The sequence below is a fragment of the Haemaphysalis longicornis genome, unplaced genomic scaffold, assembly GCF_048455015.1.
Source record: "Haemaphysalis longicornis isolate Haplotype H1 unplaced genomic scaffold, Haemaphysalis longicornis Haplotype H1 scaffold_50, whole genome shotgun sequence".
Taxonomy (NCBI): domain Eukaryota; kingdom Metazoa; phylum Arthropoda; class Arachnida; order Ixodida; family Ixodidae; genus Haemaphysalis; species Haemaphysalis longicornis.
Window position 1 is genome coordinate 1709406 of NW_027526386.1, and position 16055 is coordinate 1725460.

At 52.1% G+C, this 16055-nt stretch overlaps 1 protein-coding gene across 1 annotated transcript in view; it reads left to right on the forward strand.

The window, feature by feature from the left end:
* LOC144140817 (uncharacterized) overlaps positions 1-12498 on the forward strand; it is a 16380-nt gene extending 3882 nt beyond the window's left edge. Inside the window, exons 2-3 of the mRNA XM_077672330.1 lie at positions 4970-5612; positions 12205-12498. Of these exons, the coding sequence (XP_077528456.1) occupies positions 4970-5612; positions 12205-12498 (937 nt within the window). The remainder of the gene's footprint in view (positions 1-4969; positions 5613-12204) is intronic.
* The last annotated feature ends 3557 nt before the right edge of the window (positions 12499-16055 follow it).

A 16055-nucleotide genomic window follows, 5' to 3' on the forward strand; every position in this document is an offset into this window, starting at 1 on the left:
CCAAATACCGGTCTGGTGCGATAACCACAACGCTTCTGGCGGGACGATTTTCCCCTCCACTTTCTGAGGTATTTATGTTTAGGTATTTTTTTTTTCCTGTATTTGGGGGTGGTACCCAGCGCCACTCGGACTACTCGGAGTGAAGGGGACGTTCTTTTTAACCCCCGGGACATGACGCGAGTGTCTACGACATGTCGAGAGTGGTCGACCAGCGTTGAAACCTCTTAAGCTTCCTATGACACCAGAACGGCCAGAACCGAGGCCCTCGCTATGCATGTAGCGAATCAGAGTAGGAAATGAGGGGCTCGGTCGAAAATAACAAAGAAATAAAAGTTGCAGTCATGAAAACCTCGGAAAGCAAGGGGGAACATGTGGTAGGTCATTGAAACAGATAAATAATTCGGAAAGAAGCAAAGAGAGTGGAGAGAACAAATGCAGAAAAATTCCCGCCAGTTGGGATCCGAATCCACGGCCTCCTTAATACCGGTCTGGTGCGATAACCACTACCCTACCGGTGGGGCTATTTTCCCCTCCACTTTCTGGGGTATTTATGTTTAGACATTTTTGCTTCCTGTGCTTTGGGGTGGTAGCCAGCGCCACTCGGACTTCTCGGGGTGAAGGGGACCTTCTTTTTAACCCCCGGGACGTGACTCGAGTGTCTACAACATGTCGAGAGTGGTCGACCAGCGTTGAACCCTCTTAAGCTCCTATGGCACCAAGACTGCCAGAACAGAGGCCCTCGCTAGCATGTAGCGAATAAGAATAGGAAATGAGGGGCTCATCGATTTATGACAGAAATAAGGGTTCGCATTCAAGAAAACCTCGGAAAGCAAAGGGGAGGATGTGGTAGGTCATTAAAACAGATAAAGAATATGGAAAGAAAAAAAGTTGAGAAAAAATGCCCGCTAGGTGGGATCCGAACCCATGACACCTAGAATAACGATCTGGTGTGATGACCACTACGCTACCGATGGGGCGATTTCCCCCACCACTTTCTTGGGTATTTATGTTTAGGTGTTTTTGTTTCCTGTGCTTGGAGGTGGTAGCCAGCGCCACTCGGACTACTCGGGGTGAAGGAGACCTTATTTTTAACCCCCGCGACGTGATTCGAGTGTCCACGACATGTCGCGAGTGGTCGACCAGCGTTGAACCCTTTTAAGCTTCATATGGCACCAAGACTGCCAGAACACAGGCCTTCGGTATGCATGTAGCGAATCAGAATTGGAAATGACGGATCGTTGAAAAAAACACAGAAATAAGAGTTAGCAGTCTAGAAAACCTGGGAAAGCAAATGGGAGGATGTGGTAGGTCATTGAAACAGATAAAGAATTTGTAAAGAAAGAAAGAAAGTGGAGAAAAAATGCCCGCTTGGTGGGATCCGAACCCACGACATCTAGAATATCGGTCTGGTGCGATGACCACTACGCTACCGGCGGGGTGATTTTCCCCTTCATTTTGTGGGGTATTTATGTTCAGGTATTTTTTTTCTTGTGCTTTGGGGTGGTAGCGAGTGCCACTCGGACTACTCGCGGTGAAGGGGACCTACTTTTTAACCCACGGGACGTGACTCGAGTGTCTCCGACATGTCGAGAGTGGTCAACCAGCATTGAACCCTCTTAAGCTTCCTATGGCACCAAGACTGCCAGAACAGAGGCCCTCGCTATGCATGTAGCGAATCAGAATAGGAAATTTGTGGCTCGTTGAAAATTACCCAGAAATAAGAGTTGGCAGTCAAGAAAACCTCGGAAAGCAAAGGGGAGGATGTGGTACGTCATTGAAATAGATAAAGAATATGGACAGAAAGCAAGAAAGTGGAGAAAAAATGCCCGCGAGTTGGGATCCGAACCCACGACCTCCAGAATACCGGTCTGGAGCAATAACCACTACGCTAACGGCGGGGCGATTTTCCCCTCCACTTTCTTGGGTATTTATGTTTAGGTATTTTCGTTTCCTGTGCTTGGGGGTGGTAGCCAGCGCCACTGGACTACTCGGGGTGAAGGGGGCCTTCTTTATATCCCCCGGGACGTGACTCGAGTGTCTACTACATGTCGAAGTGGTCTACCAGCGTTGAACCATCTTTAGCTTCCTAGTGCACCAAGACTGCCAGAACAGAGGCGCTCGCTATATATGTACCGAATCCGAACAGGATATGAGGAGCTCGTTGAAAATAACACAGAAATAAGAGTTGGCAGTCAAGAAAACCGCGGAAAGCAAAGGGGAGGATGTGGTAGGTCATAGAAACATTTAAAGAATTTGGAAAGAAAGAAAGTAAAGAAAAAATGCCCGCCAGGTGGGATCCGAACCCACGGCTTCCAGAATACCGGTCTGGTGCGATAACCACTACGCCACCGGCGAGGCGATTTTCCCCTTCACTTTCTGGGGTATTTATGTTTACGTATTTTTGTTTCCTTTTCTTGGGGGTGGTAGCCAGCGCCACTCGGACTACTCCGGGTTAAGGGGACCTTATTTTAGCCCTCGGGACGTGACTCGAGCGTCTACGGCATGTCGAGAGTGGTCGACCATCGTTGAACCCTCTTAAGATTCCTATGGCACCAAGACTGCCAGAACAGAGGCCCTCGATATGCATGTAGCGAATCAGAATAGGAAATGATTGGCTCATCGATTTATGACCGAAATAAGGGTTGGCATTCAAGAAAACCTCGGAAAGCAAATGGGAGGATGTGGTAGGTCATTAAAATAGATAAAGAATATTGACAGAAGAAAAGAAAGTTGAGAAAAAATGCCCGCTAGGTGGGATCCGAACCCATGACACCTAGAATACCGGTCTGGTGCGATGACCACTACGCTACCGACGGGGCGATTTTCCCCTCCACTTTCTGAGGTATTATTTTTTAGATATTTTTGTTTCCTGTGGTTAGGGGTTGTTGCCAGCGCCACTCGACTACTCGTGGTGAAGGGGACCTTCTTTTTAACCCCCGGGATGTGACTCGAGTGTCTACGACATGTCGAGAGTGGTCTGCCAGCGTTGAAACCTCTTGAGCTTCCTATGACACCAAGACTGCCAGAACACAGGCCCTCGCTATGCATGTAGCGAATCAGAATTGGAAATGACGGATCGTTGAAAATAACACAGAAATAAGAGTTAGCAGTCAAGAAAACCTGGGAAAGCAAAGGGGAGGATGTGGTACGTCATTGAAACAGAAAAATAATTTGTAAAGAAAAAAGAAAGGGGAGAAAAAATGACCGCTGGGTGGGATCCGAACCCACGACATCTCGAATATCGGTCTGGTGCGATGACCACTGCGCTACCGGCGGGCTGATTTTCCCCTCCATTTTCTGGGGTATTTATGTTCAGGTATTTTTTTTCTTGTGCTTGGGGGTGCTAGCCAGCGCCACTCGGACTACTCGCGGTGAAGGGGACCTACTTTTTAGCCCACGGGACGTGACTCGAGTGTCTCCGACATTTCGAGAGTGGTCAACCAGCGTTGAACCCTCTTAAGCTTCCTATGGCACCAAGACTGCCAGAACAGAGGCCCTCGCTATGCATTTAGCGAATCAGAATAGGAAATTTGTGGCTTGTTATAAATTACCCAGAAATAAGAGTTGGCAGTCAAGAAAACCTCGGAAAGCAAAGGGGAGGATGTGGTACGTCATTGAAACAGATAAATAATATGGACAGAAAGAAAGAAAGTGGAGAAAAAATGCCCGCAAGATGGGATCCGAACCCACGACCTCGAGAATACCGGTCTGGAGCAATAACCACTACGCTAACGGCGGGGCGATTTTCCCCTCCACTTTCTGGGGTATTTATGTTTAGGTATTTTCGTTTCCTGTGCTTGGGGGTGGTAGACAGCGCCACTCGACTACTCGGGGTGAAGGGGACCTTCTCTATATCCCCCGGGACGTGACTCGAGTGTCTACTACATGTCGAGAGTGGTCTACCAGCGTTGAACCCTCTTTAGCTTCCTAGGGCACAGAGACTGCCAGAACAGTGGCCCTCGCTATATATGTAGCGAATCAGAATAGGATATGAGGGGCTCGTTGAAAATAACACAGAAATAAGAGTTTCAGTCAAGAAAACCGCGGAAAGCAAAGGGGAGGATGTGGTAGGTCATAGAAACATTTAAAGAATTTGGAAAGAAAGAAAGTGGAGAAAAAACGCCCGCCAGGTGGGATCCGAACCCACGGCTGCCAGAATACCGGTCTGGTGCGATAACCACTACGCTACCGGCGAGGCGATTTTCCCCTCCACTTTCTGGCGTATTTATGTTTACGTATTTTTGTTTCCTTTTCTTGGGGGTAGTAGCCAGAGGCACTCGGACTACTCGGGGTTAAGGGGACCTTATTTTAGCCCCCGGGACGTGACTCGAGTGTCTACGGCATGTCGAGTGTGGTCGACCAGCGTTGAACCCTCTTAAGATTCCTTCAGCACCAAAACTGCCAGAACAGAGGCACTCGCTATGCATGTATCGAATCAGAACCCTTATTGCTGTCTTACTTTCAACAAGCCCCTCATTGCCCCATTCTGATTCGCCACATATAAATATATATAAATACATACACAAGAGAAGAAAAACTTCGAACAAGGTAAAAGCACGATTGTGGCCTACGTTTCAGCAAAGAGAACTTGCTTTCCTCAGGGCATACTTATACATATACATATCAGGGCATACATACATATATATATATATATATATATATATATATATATATATATATATATATATATATATATATATATATATATATATATATATATATATTAGCAAATATGTATGTAGCGCAAATTTACGAGCAATTGTGATCAGGCTAAGTCATAATGGGCAATTCTCCGTATGTGGGTATGCGCCGGATGACGACGAAGAAGAGGACGCTCTCGTTCATGCTCAGCCTCGCGTAAAGCTTGTCGTTTCGGCTCGCTCCTCCTGCGTTGACGCCTCGTCCACGAATAAACGAGCCGATCCTTCTACGGGAACGTCGAGTATCTCCTTTACAATTTTTGGTGGAGGTTGCGGTCCTGCTCGGGTCCCCATTTGTCTACCCTGGAGCTGCGCAGTCGGACACTTCCCTCGACGATGTCTCACGGTAACCACCACGAGTCCACACCTCCAGTGGCACCGATCATCTGCCCTGGCACGGTCCGTCAACGGGATCCCCCCTTCTTCAACGGCACTGATGACCAGGACGCTGAGGACTGGCTCGCCACCTTTGAACGGGTGAGCACTCATAACAACTGGCACGATAAGCATAAGCAAAACAACGTCAGTCTCTCTTTTACCGGTGTTGCAGAGACGTGGTATAAGAACCACGGGTCTGATCTTCGCACATGGTCAGACTTCAAGACCGAATTTACCAAAGTGTTCGGGCGCCCGGCACTTCGAAAACTGCGTGCTGAACAGCATCTGCGCGAACGCCCTCAGCGCACGAACGAAAGCTTTACATCTTACATCGAGGACATCCTTGACCTATGTAAAAGGGCAAATAACGATATGACCGAAGAGGGAAAGATCAAGCATATCCTTAAAGGCATAGACGACGATGCCTTCCAAATGTTGCTCGCGAAAAACCCTCGCACGGTTGCTGAACTTATCAACGCTTGCCAAGAGTTCGATGAACTCCGCGGAGAGAGGGCTCTCACTCGTAAACCAGCGGTACAAGACCATTCAATTTGCAGATTAGCCGCTGATGATAGGGGTGTCCTCTTCGCCCGGATTCAGCAGTTTGTCCGCGAAGAAGTGGCTCGTCAGCTATCCCTCGTTAGCGACGTAGCGAACCCGCCTCAGTCCGATTTAGCCCCTACCCTCAAGAGCGTTATACAACAACAAGTCGCTGATGCGCTTCCATGCACCCGGCAGCCCAATCCCGCGGTAGCTCCCGTCGCTTACGCCGACGTCACGCCGCAAACGCCAATGGCCGCCCCTTTGACTTTCGCCGACCCAATGCCACATATGCCGCTAACCTATGCCGAGACCGCGGCGCGACCTTTTACTGGAACCGTACCGCGACGCTACCTTGCAACTGCTGCAAGCTCTGGTACTCATGCCACTGCCGGGGTTCCACGAGTCCGGCCCACGCGTGTCGTGCCGCATCCGGCGCCTCCATTCACAAATCCTTGGCGCACGCCCGATAATCGCCCTATCTGTTATTCGTGTGGGATTGCGGGACATGTGGCACGCTACTGCCGCCGTGGCATGACGGGTACGCGCAACTCATCGTGGTCTTTTCCCTATGCGCCCTCACCGCCCATGACGCACGCCCCAGCCCCCTTTCCGACGACACCTATCTCGTCCGATGACGGTGACTTCGCCAGCCGCCGCTCGCAGTCTCCACGACGCCGCTCACTGTCTCCGATGCGCCGTCGCCCTACGACTGGTCAGACGGAAAACTAGACGCCGCAGTTTCGGAGGCAAAAACTGCGTCACCGTCGAAATGCCAAAGTCCTCCTTCTTCGCCGCCTAATTTAATCAAATTGTATGTTGACGGTGTTTCAACCCTGGCGCTCATTGATACTGGAGCGGCGGTTTCTGTTATTGACGACAACTTTTGCCGATCGTTACGAAAGGTGACGACACCTATATATGGTGTTACTCTGCGCACCGCTAATGCGCAACCCCTGGAACCGCTGGCCGCATGCACCGCTCGGATTACAATTCAAGGGGTCGTCTATATCATCGAGCTCATCGTCCGGCCTTCGTGCTCTCACAATCTCATTATCGGATGGGACTTTTTGTCACGCCATCACGCCATCATTGACTGCGCGCGCGCTGAAGTAGAGCTGTTTCCGGCACTTGAAAACGATTGCGCAAAAGGCGCCGCAAAGTTGCTTGTTGCTGACGACACGGAAATTCCACCGGATTCATCTGTGCTTGTGCCGTTGTCGTGCAGCAGTGTTTCGGATGCCACAGTCATATTCGCTCCTTCTGGTCTCTTTTCGCTTCGCAAATGCTTTCCACTGCCGTTCGCTGTCCTCGACATCAAATCCGGTTCCTGTTCTGTGCCTGTCTCAAACCCTAATCCGTGCCCCATCAAACTCTTTCCCCGTGAATGCGTTGGCCTTATAGAAGAAGTTGACCCTTTCGTTCTTATCGACGTAGCCGAAGACGTTTCTCCCGTCGATATTACCGCGCTTAGATCCGGTTGCCTACGTGATATCTCGCCTGATGCGACTATGTTGCTCAACGCCATTGACGACGCCCTTACTTCGACCCAACGTGACCAACTATTGACTGTTCTACGACGCTTCAATACATCATTCGACTGTCATCACACTCCTTTGGGCCGCACGTCAACTGTATGGCATCAGATCGACACTGGCACCCGCGCACCATTGCGACAGCGACCGTATCGTGTGTCCTCCACCGAGCGTCGTGTCATTGAGGAGCACGTGAAGGACACGCTAAAACGCGATGTCATTCGACCATCGATGAGTCCTTGGGCTTCTCCTGTGGTCCTTGTCAAGAAAAAAGATGGATCCATCCGGTTCTGCGTGGAATATAGACGTCTCAACAAAATAACTCGCAAGGACGTTTACCCGCTGCCCCGCATTGATGACGCTCTTGACAGCTTGCAAGGGGCCGAGTACTTCTCATCATTGGATTTGAGGTCCGGCTACTGGCAAGTGCCCATGGCCGACGCCGATCGCTCTAAAACGGCATTTGTAACACCAGATGGACTTTACGAGTTCAATGTCATGCCATTCGGACTCCGCAATGCGCCCGCGACATTCGAACGAATGATGGACAACGTATTGCGCGGTCTGAAATGGAAAACATGCCTTTGCTACTTAGATGACATCGTCGTGTTTTCGCCAGATTTTACGACCCACCTACGCGCCTGGAACAAGTATTGAAATGCCTGACTTCCGCCGGTTTGCAGCTGAACATTAAAAAGTGCCGCTTCGCTTCTCGGAAACTCACCATTTTGGGCCATGTTGTTTCGAAAGATGGCGTCCTCCCCGATCCAGCGAAACTCCGTGCCGTGGCTGAGTTCCCAAAGCCGACCACTATGAAGGACCTGCGAAGCTTTATCGGCCTCTGCTCCTATTTCAGGCGCTTTGTACGGAACTTTGCCTCCATCATTGCTCCCCTCACGCACCTTCTCGGTGGACGTGGGGAAATTTCCGACTGGTCCCCTGACTGTGAAAACGCTTTTCTGAGGCTACGCCATGTGCTCACGTCGCCACCCATACTCTGACATTTCGATCCGCGCGCACCAACCGAACTCCACACCGATGCCAGCGGTGTGGGATTGGGTGCAGTCTTCGCCCAACGACAGGACGGCTATGAGGAATACGTAGTCAGTTATGCGAGTCGTACATTGACGAAGGCGGCAGCGAACTACTCTGTAACAGAGAAGGAATGTTTGGGGATCGTTTGGGCCATCAGCAAGTTTCGCCCCTACCTGTATGGACGACCGTTCGACGTCGTGACGGATCATCATGCTCTTTGTTGGTTGTCTTCACTAAAGCATCCCTCCGGTCGCCTCGCCCGCTGGGCCCTCCGCCTTCAAGAGTATGATATCCGTGTTGTGTACAGGTCAGGACGCAAGCATAACGAGCTGACGCCCTTTCTCGCTCCCCGCTTCCATCGGACGTCGCGAGCTTGTCGACGGCAGATAACACCCTAGCGCCTCTCGCCATAGCGGACATGGCCGCTGAGCAGCGTAAGGACCCGTGGATCACCTCGATTCTCGAATATCTCTCATGCCCGCCGAGAAACGCTGCTCCAAGATCACTGCGCCGACAAGCTGCCCACTGCACCGTTCGCGACGAACTCCTATACCGCCGCAACTACCACAACGATGGTCGAAGATGGCTGCTAGTGATTCCTCGCCACCTACGCAAGAAAATTTGCTCTTCCTTTCACGATGACGCGCAGTGTGCTCACGCTGGTGTCCTGAAAACGTACGAGCGCCTTCGACTTCGCTACTACTGGCGTGGGATGTATACCTTTGTGAAAACGTTTGTTAAATCCTGCCCAGACTGTCAACGGCGCGAGACTCCTCCGCAGCACAGCAGCGCTCCACTTCAGCCGTTGCCCTGTCCAGCGAGACCCTTCGACCGAGTGGGCATTGATCTCTACGGCCCACTTCCCAGCACAGCTGCCGGTAACCGCTGGATCATAGTCGCCGTTGATCATATAACCCGTAACGCCGAAACAGCTGCGCTACCGGCGGCCACGGCTCGAGAAGTAGCGTCCTTCCTCCTTCAGCGGTTCATTCTCCGCCACGGCGGTCCTCGCGAGCTACTCAGTGATCGAGGTCGCGTGTTTTTATCCGACGTCGTGGAGACCCTTCTAGCTGAATGCAACGTTGTTCACCGCAAAACCACATCATACCACCCACAGACCAATGGACTGACAGAGCGGTTTAACCGCACACTGGGGGATATGATCGCAATGTACATTTCCTCGGACCATTCCAATTGGGACCTCGTTCTTCCTTTCGTGACGTATGCTTACAACACCGCTAAACAGACCACCACAGGATTTTCGCCATTCTTTTTGCTCGACGGTCGTGACCCTTCATGCATGCTGGACAGTATACTGCCGTACCGACCTGACGCCTCCGAATTCATGCCAGTTTCAGACGTCGCTGGACGCGCCGAGGAATATCGCCTGCTTGCTCGTCGCTTTACATCGAAGACCAGCAGCGCCAGAAGGCACGTGACGACGTTTCGGTCACAGAACCAACTTTACCGAACGGATCCCTCGTTTTGCTCTACATACCGTGCCCGACGCCCGGACTGTCACCGAAATTTGTGTCGCAATATCACGGCCCCTACCGGGTTGTGGAGCGAACATCGCCGGTGAATTATGTTGTTGAGCCTGTAAGGCCCATTTCAGATCGCCGCCGTCGGGGGCGTGAGACAGTTCATGTCACGCGGCTCAAGCCCTACTATGACCCACTCATGTTGTGTACCCCTTAGGTCGCCAGGATGGCTTCCCCTTTTCGCCGAGGGTATTGTAGCAAGTATGAATGTAGCGCAAATGTACGAGCAATTGTGATCAGCATAAGTCATAATGGGCAATTCTCCGTATGTGGGTATGCGCCGGATGACGACGAAGAAGAGGACGCTCTCGTTCATGCTCAGCCTCGCGTAAAGCTGGTCGTTTCGGCTCGCTCCTCCTGCGTTGACGCCTCGTCCACGAATAAACGAGCCGATCCTTCTACGGGAACGTCGAATATCTCCTTTACAATATATATATATATTGTGAGGCACAGGCCAGGAGTCGTCGGGTGCCGGTTTAGTAAACTAATCCCGCAGAGAGCGACAGGCTAGCGAGCTCAGGTCGAGCGCAGAGATTCCAGAACTTCCCGACGATGATAGCGTGGACGACGATATGCGCGGCGAGCGAGGCTGGTGGCACATAGCATCTGGCACATAGCCACTGAGGAGAATGTCCACATACGGCTGCTAATATCTGCCTTATTCATAGCTTACAATATATATATATATATATATATATATATATATATATATATATATATATATATATATATATATATATATATATATATATATATATATGTAGGAACGCGACCTTAGAGCGTTCCCTTTGGTTCGGCTTTGCCACACCGCTTTCTCCTCGCGCGGGAACTTGCTGGGCGAGACGTCGGCGAGGGGGAGCTACCTCCTCGCCGAACGAGTGTTTTGGGGGCCCATCGAGCGCGCGCGGGAGGCGTGCTGGGCGGGGGAGGAAGTTGGAGCTCGGGAAACGAGGCGTCAGGACACGCCTAGTGATCTCCTTCCTTCTAGGGTCGGGAAAAAGAAGGGTGACAATGGCTGCCATCGGTGTGCCAGCGAAGCAAACGCGAGCGCGCTGAGGCGGCGCCCCGGCGATGACTGTTGTCGCGGTGAGTCCAACCTCTCGATTCCCTTAAATTACCCGGGTGAGGAACTAGATCCTCGCCGTCAACCAACTAGCCTGCATGATCTTTGGATGTTTATTATTCAGTAATAAATGTCAATAAGCGAAAACACTTGTCACTTCCTTTGTTCCGTCGAGCCACGGCCCGCCGCGGCTGGCGCGGCACAGCGCGCACCCGCGGGGTGGGAGACAGCTTGCTAGCGGGGCGAAACGAGAAGACAAAGACTGATTAGTCTCTCTCGTCGCCGGTTTTGCTATTGCACGAAAAAGTAAACTAATCTACTTTAACCCCTCTATAACCCCACATCTGGCGCATCAACGTGGGGCTGGCTCTCGGAACATGGAACATGTCTTTCTTTGGTGTGAGAAAAGTTCTTTGCCCGAACCTGACAAGTGTTACTGCTAGCGTGAATCAGATCGCTAGCGGAGGCAGGCGTACTTTCTTGAGAGCGGAGTGACCGTTGCTACATCCTGCTAGAACATGTGAGCGCCGAGTTTTCTCAGTGTGTGCCGTTTAGGCGGGGCGTTTCTGCCGCGGCAAATTGAGGCACTGAAATTTTGATGTCCAGCACCCATGACGCGCTAGGGCATAAGGTCCGCGCTGGATTTGCAAGCCCGAAGTGAGCGAGTACGGAAGCTGCGTTGTTTGGCCCGACTTTATTTTTTTCTGCTGTCTCTTTTATCGACTCCGGGAGTCGGGGCTCTTTGAGCCGTGTGGCCAGGGGCCACGGGTGCCGTAAGGGCTGTCGGGTATTGCGGCTCGGCACCGGGCGTTCCGACATCGCGAGACGCGATGGGCGCCGCGGATGATTAAGCTGTTTGTGTTGGAGCGAGCGGGTACGGCCGACGACAAAGCCGATGTCTCCTTCACGGCTGTGCAAATGGGGCAGTAGAGCAAGCGTCTGGGCTTCCGGTCATTGCCAAAGATGCGTATTGACCGAAGGCTTTTCGGAGCCGGCACCGCGTGGCAGAGGGCATGACCAAGGGGGACGTAGCTCTGGAGCAGACGAACGGGAAACGGCCCCTCTCCTCTACTGAATGGCGGGGTGCGTGTCGTCGGAATGCTTGTTTTAGGTGGTTCTGCACGTAGCGGGGAAGATCTCCTTCGCCTCAGAAAAGTGAGTTTTTTTGTGCGCTGTCGGAAACCGTCTTTTGACAACCGCGATTGTTTAGGGTTGTGCCACGCGGCCGATGCTAAGGAATATTATTTCTTCCTTGCCTGACTTCATGGCTCACGGGAATGTCGATGTGATAAGCAATGCGAGTTGAGTCACCCAGGCTTGCTTGCTACGCGATCTCTGTGATGCACCCTGCTGCTCCGGGTCGGCGAGCGTTCGAGAGCTGGGGACCACTGGCGCCTGCCCTGGCGTGGCAGCTACTTGGAGGCGGCCTAGACGCGGCGCCGTGGGAGCTCCCTACGGCTGGTGTCTTCCTCCATGGAGGGCGTGTTGGTGCGGGCAGCGCCGTCGTGTGCGTCATCGCTTGGCGTCACTTCGATGCTGGGCCGCACTTTGCGCTCGCGAGGCTCCTGGACCTTCTGATACTTCCTCGGTGCGTCCGGGCTGACAACAGCAGCTGTATGGACGTCATCTATAAGCGCAGTCGCTACACTTGCTCGGGCTGGCTTCAGCACTACGCTTCGAGACGCCGGCCTGCTGTGTTCGGCTAGGGCGGAATGGAACCTGCTGATCACCACCACCGACTGAGAAGGGCGCCAGTGCAAGTGACAATTGCTCGAACTGGCCTACGCTGCGCTACGTCAAACCCTGGGCTGAGAACTCTGCAGACACCGCTGTCGACGACAAGACTGCATCTGTGCATGACATGCGTGTTCGAACAACCTCGGTGTTACCTGCGACACCTCAGCGTTACATTGTTAAATCGTGCATGGCCGTTAGATTGTGCATGCGGCTGACGATGCCTGTTTGATGACGTCGAGTGCGAGGACAGCTACTACGCGGGGCGCTTCATGCTTTGTTTAATATGATGAACATTGCGTTTACATGTCCCCGTGTGCTATTTTTTCCACCGCACGGAAATGTTTAAGGTTGGATGGATGTGGGAACGCTACCTTAGCGCGTTCCCTTTGGTTCGGCTTCGCCAAGCCGCTTGCATCTCGCGGGAACTTGCTCGGCGAGACGTCGGCGAGGGGGAACTACCTCCTCGTCGAACGAGTGTCTTGGATGCCTGCGAGCACGCGCGGCTGGCGGACTGCGCGGGGGAAGAAGTCGGAGCTCGGGAAGCGAGGTGTCAGGACGCGCCTGGTGATCGCCTTACTTCGAGGTTCGGGCAAAAAGTAGGGCGAGAATGGCTGCCATCGGTGTCCCAGCGAGGCAAACGCGAGCGCGCTAAGGCGGCGCCCCGGCGATGACTGTTGTCGCGGTGAGTCGAACCTCTTCATTTCCTTAAATTACCCGGGTGAGGAACTAGATCCTCGCCGTCAACCAGCTGCCCTGCATGCTCTTTGGATGTTTATTATTCAGTAATAATCGTCAATGAGCGAAAAAACTTGTCGCTTCTTTTGTTCTGTCGAGCCACGGCCCGCCGCGGCTGGCGCGGCACAGCGCACAGCCGCGGGGTGGGAGACAGCATGCTAGCGGGGCGAAAGGAGAAGACAAAGACTCAATAGTCTCTCTCGTCGCCGGTTTTGCTATTGCACATAAAAGTAAACTTATCTACTTTAACCCCCCATATAACCCCAAAATATATATATATGCTGTACTTGTACCAGTTCTGCGCGACTCAGTTCCCGACGCCGCAGTGGTGCTCATCAGCCCTCCCGAGCTGTTTTATCGGCGAAAATGGTTCCCGGTTCCATTCGCAGTTTTAAAAATGCAGCATGGGTTCTGCTCTATGTTTCTTTGCAAACCCTATTCTCCCCAGCTACACTCTTTCGCGGTGAGTTAATAGGTCGTATAGAAGGGGTTGACGCCCTCCTCGTCACCGGCGTTAACAATACGTCATCGGACGTTTCACTTGCTCTCCTCGACCCCCGAGGGCTCCAGCCGCGGGTCCCTCGGTTTTCCTTCCCTCAGTCAACGAGAGTGTTTCTGCGCCTGAACGCAACCGACTTTACGCCATGCTTCAAGAGTTCCGTTCGTCTTTCGATCGCCACACATCCTGCTTGTGCCGCTCACTTACGGTTACTCACTGCTTTGACACAGGAACTCACCCCCCATTACGACACTGGTCCTATAGCGTGTCAGCCAAAAAACGTGGCGTTATTTACAGTCATGTGGACGACATGCTTAAACATGGCGTCAACAGCCTTCCAACAGGCCATGGGCGTCACTGGTGTTTCTCGTTACAAAGAAAGACGGATCCATTTACTTCTATGTTGTTTATCACTAACTCCACAACATACCACGCAAGGATGTTTACCCTCTCCCCAGAATTGCCGACGCCCTTGACACTTTGCAAGGAGCCGAGTTCTTTTCTTCCCTTAATTTAAGGTCTGGATACTTTCAGGTCCACATGGCGGATGCTGATCGTGCAATAATGGCCTCAGTAACACCAAATTACTTGCACGAATTTTATGCCATACCTTTTGGTCTTTGCAACGCGCCTGCAACGTTTGAACGCATGATGGATAATGTTTTGTGCGGCCTGAAGTGGAAAACCTGCCTCTGTTACGTTAAAGATATTGTCGTATTTTCTTCCGATTTCGACACGTATATTGCCCACCTTCGACGAGTCTTGCAGTGCCTCATTGATGCAGGACTTCAGCTTAACCCGAAGTGCCGCTTTGCTGCCCACTAACTTACAATTTAGGGTCATGTTCCATCAAATGGTGGAGTCTGTCCGGACTGACAAACTTCGTCCTGTCGCCGAGTTTCCTAAGCGCACTGTCCCCACGCAGCTCAGCAGCTGAATCGGCCTCCGCTAGTACTCCCGACGGTTCGTGCGGAACTTTGCATCGATAACGGCACCTTTAAGAAGATTCTGAACGATTCCGACGACATCTCTCATTGGTATTCAGAGTCTGACAAGGCTATTAAAAGGCTCTGTTCTGGGTTTACGTGTCCACTGAACCTTCGCAATTTTCACCGGTCGGCCCCTACCAAGCTTCTTGCTGACGCCAGCGGTGTTTGCCTCGGCGCTGTCCCCGCCCAACGAAAGTCTGCCTTCGACAAGTACGTCGTTGCTTATGCGAACCGGACACTCGCAAGAGCCGAGGAACACTACTCTGTCACATAGAAAGAGTGTCTGGTTATTCTGTGGGCCATAAGCAAAATTTGTCCCTACTTGTATTGCAGGCACTTTGACGTAATCAACGAGCACCACGCCCTTTGCTGGCTATCTTCTTTGAAGTACCCGTCTGGTCGTCCCGGAAGGTGGGCCCTTCACTTACAAGACTACAATATTCGCTAGCTCTACCGATCTGGCCGCCAACACACCGACGCCGATGAGCTCGCACGCTCGCCTGTGACCGCCGACAGTGCCTTTTTGTCATCCATAGACGAAATTCTGTCCTCTGTGTCCCTTGACGACATGCTTTACGAGCAGCTCAAAGATCCCTGGTTCACTTCTCTTTTAGACTTTCTAACAAGCCCTGCTTTGTCAAGCGCCCCTCTAGCTGTGCGACGGCAGGTCATGCACTTCACCAATTGTGACAAGCTTCTGTACCGCCGACATTATAACGAAGAAGGCCGGAAGTGGCTCCTCGTCATTTCCTCAATCTCCGTCCATGCGTTTGCGCAAGTTTTCACGGCGATGCGTAGCGTGGTCATGCTGGTGTCCTGAAGACATACCAACGTCTCCGTATGCGGTACTACTGGCCTGTAATGTACACTTTTGTCACCAAGTTCATCCGTTCCTGCGAAAAATGTCAACGCCGTAAGACGCCACCACACAAGCCGGTGGCTCAGTCGCAGCCCCTGCCGTGTCCAGTACGACCTTTCGATCGCGTATCGATCGATTTGTACGGGCCGCTCCCCAAAACGACTTCTGGATACCGCTGAGCCGTTGTCGCGTTAGACCACTTTCGCAGATAGGCTGAAACTGCCGTACTACCAGCCACCAACGCCCGTGAAGCTGCCTCATTTCTTCTACGCCATTTTATTCTTCGTCACGGTGCCCCCAGTGAGTTGCTCAGCGACAGAGGGCGTGAGTTTTTTCTGAAGTAATGGAAACCCTGCTCGCAAAGTGCAACCTTATCCACCGCACCACCACTTCATATTATCCACAGACCAATGGGCTTACGGAAAGATTTAAGCAGACACTGGG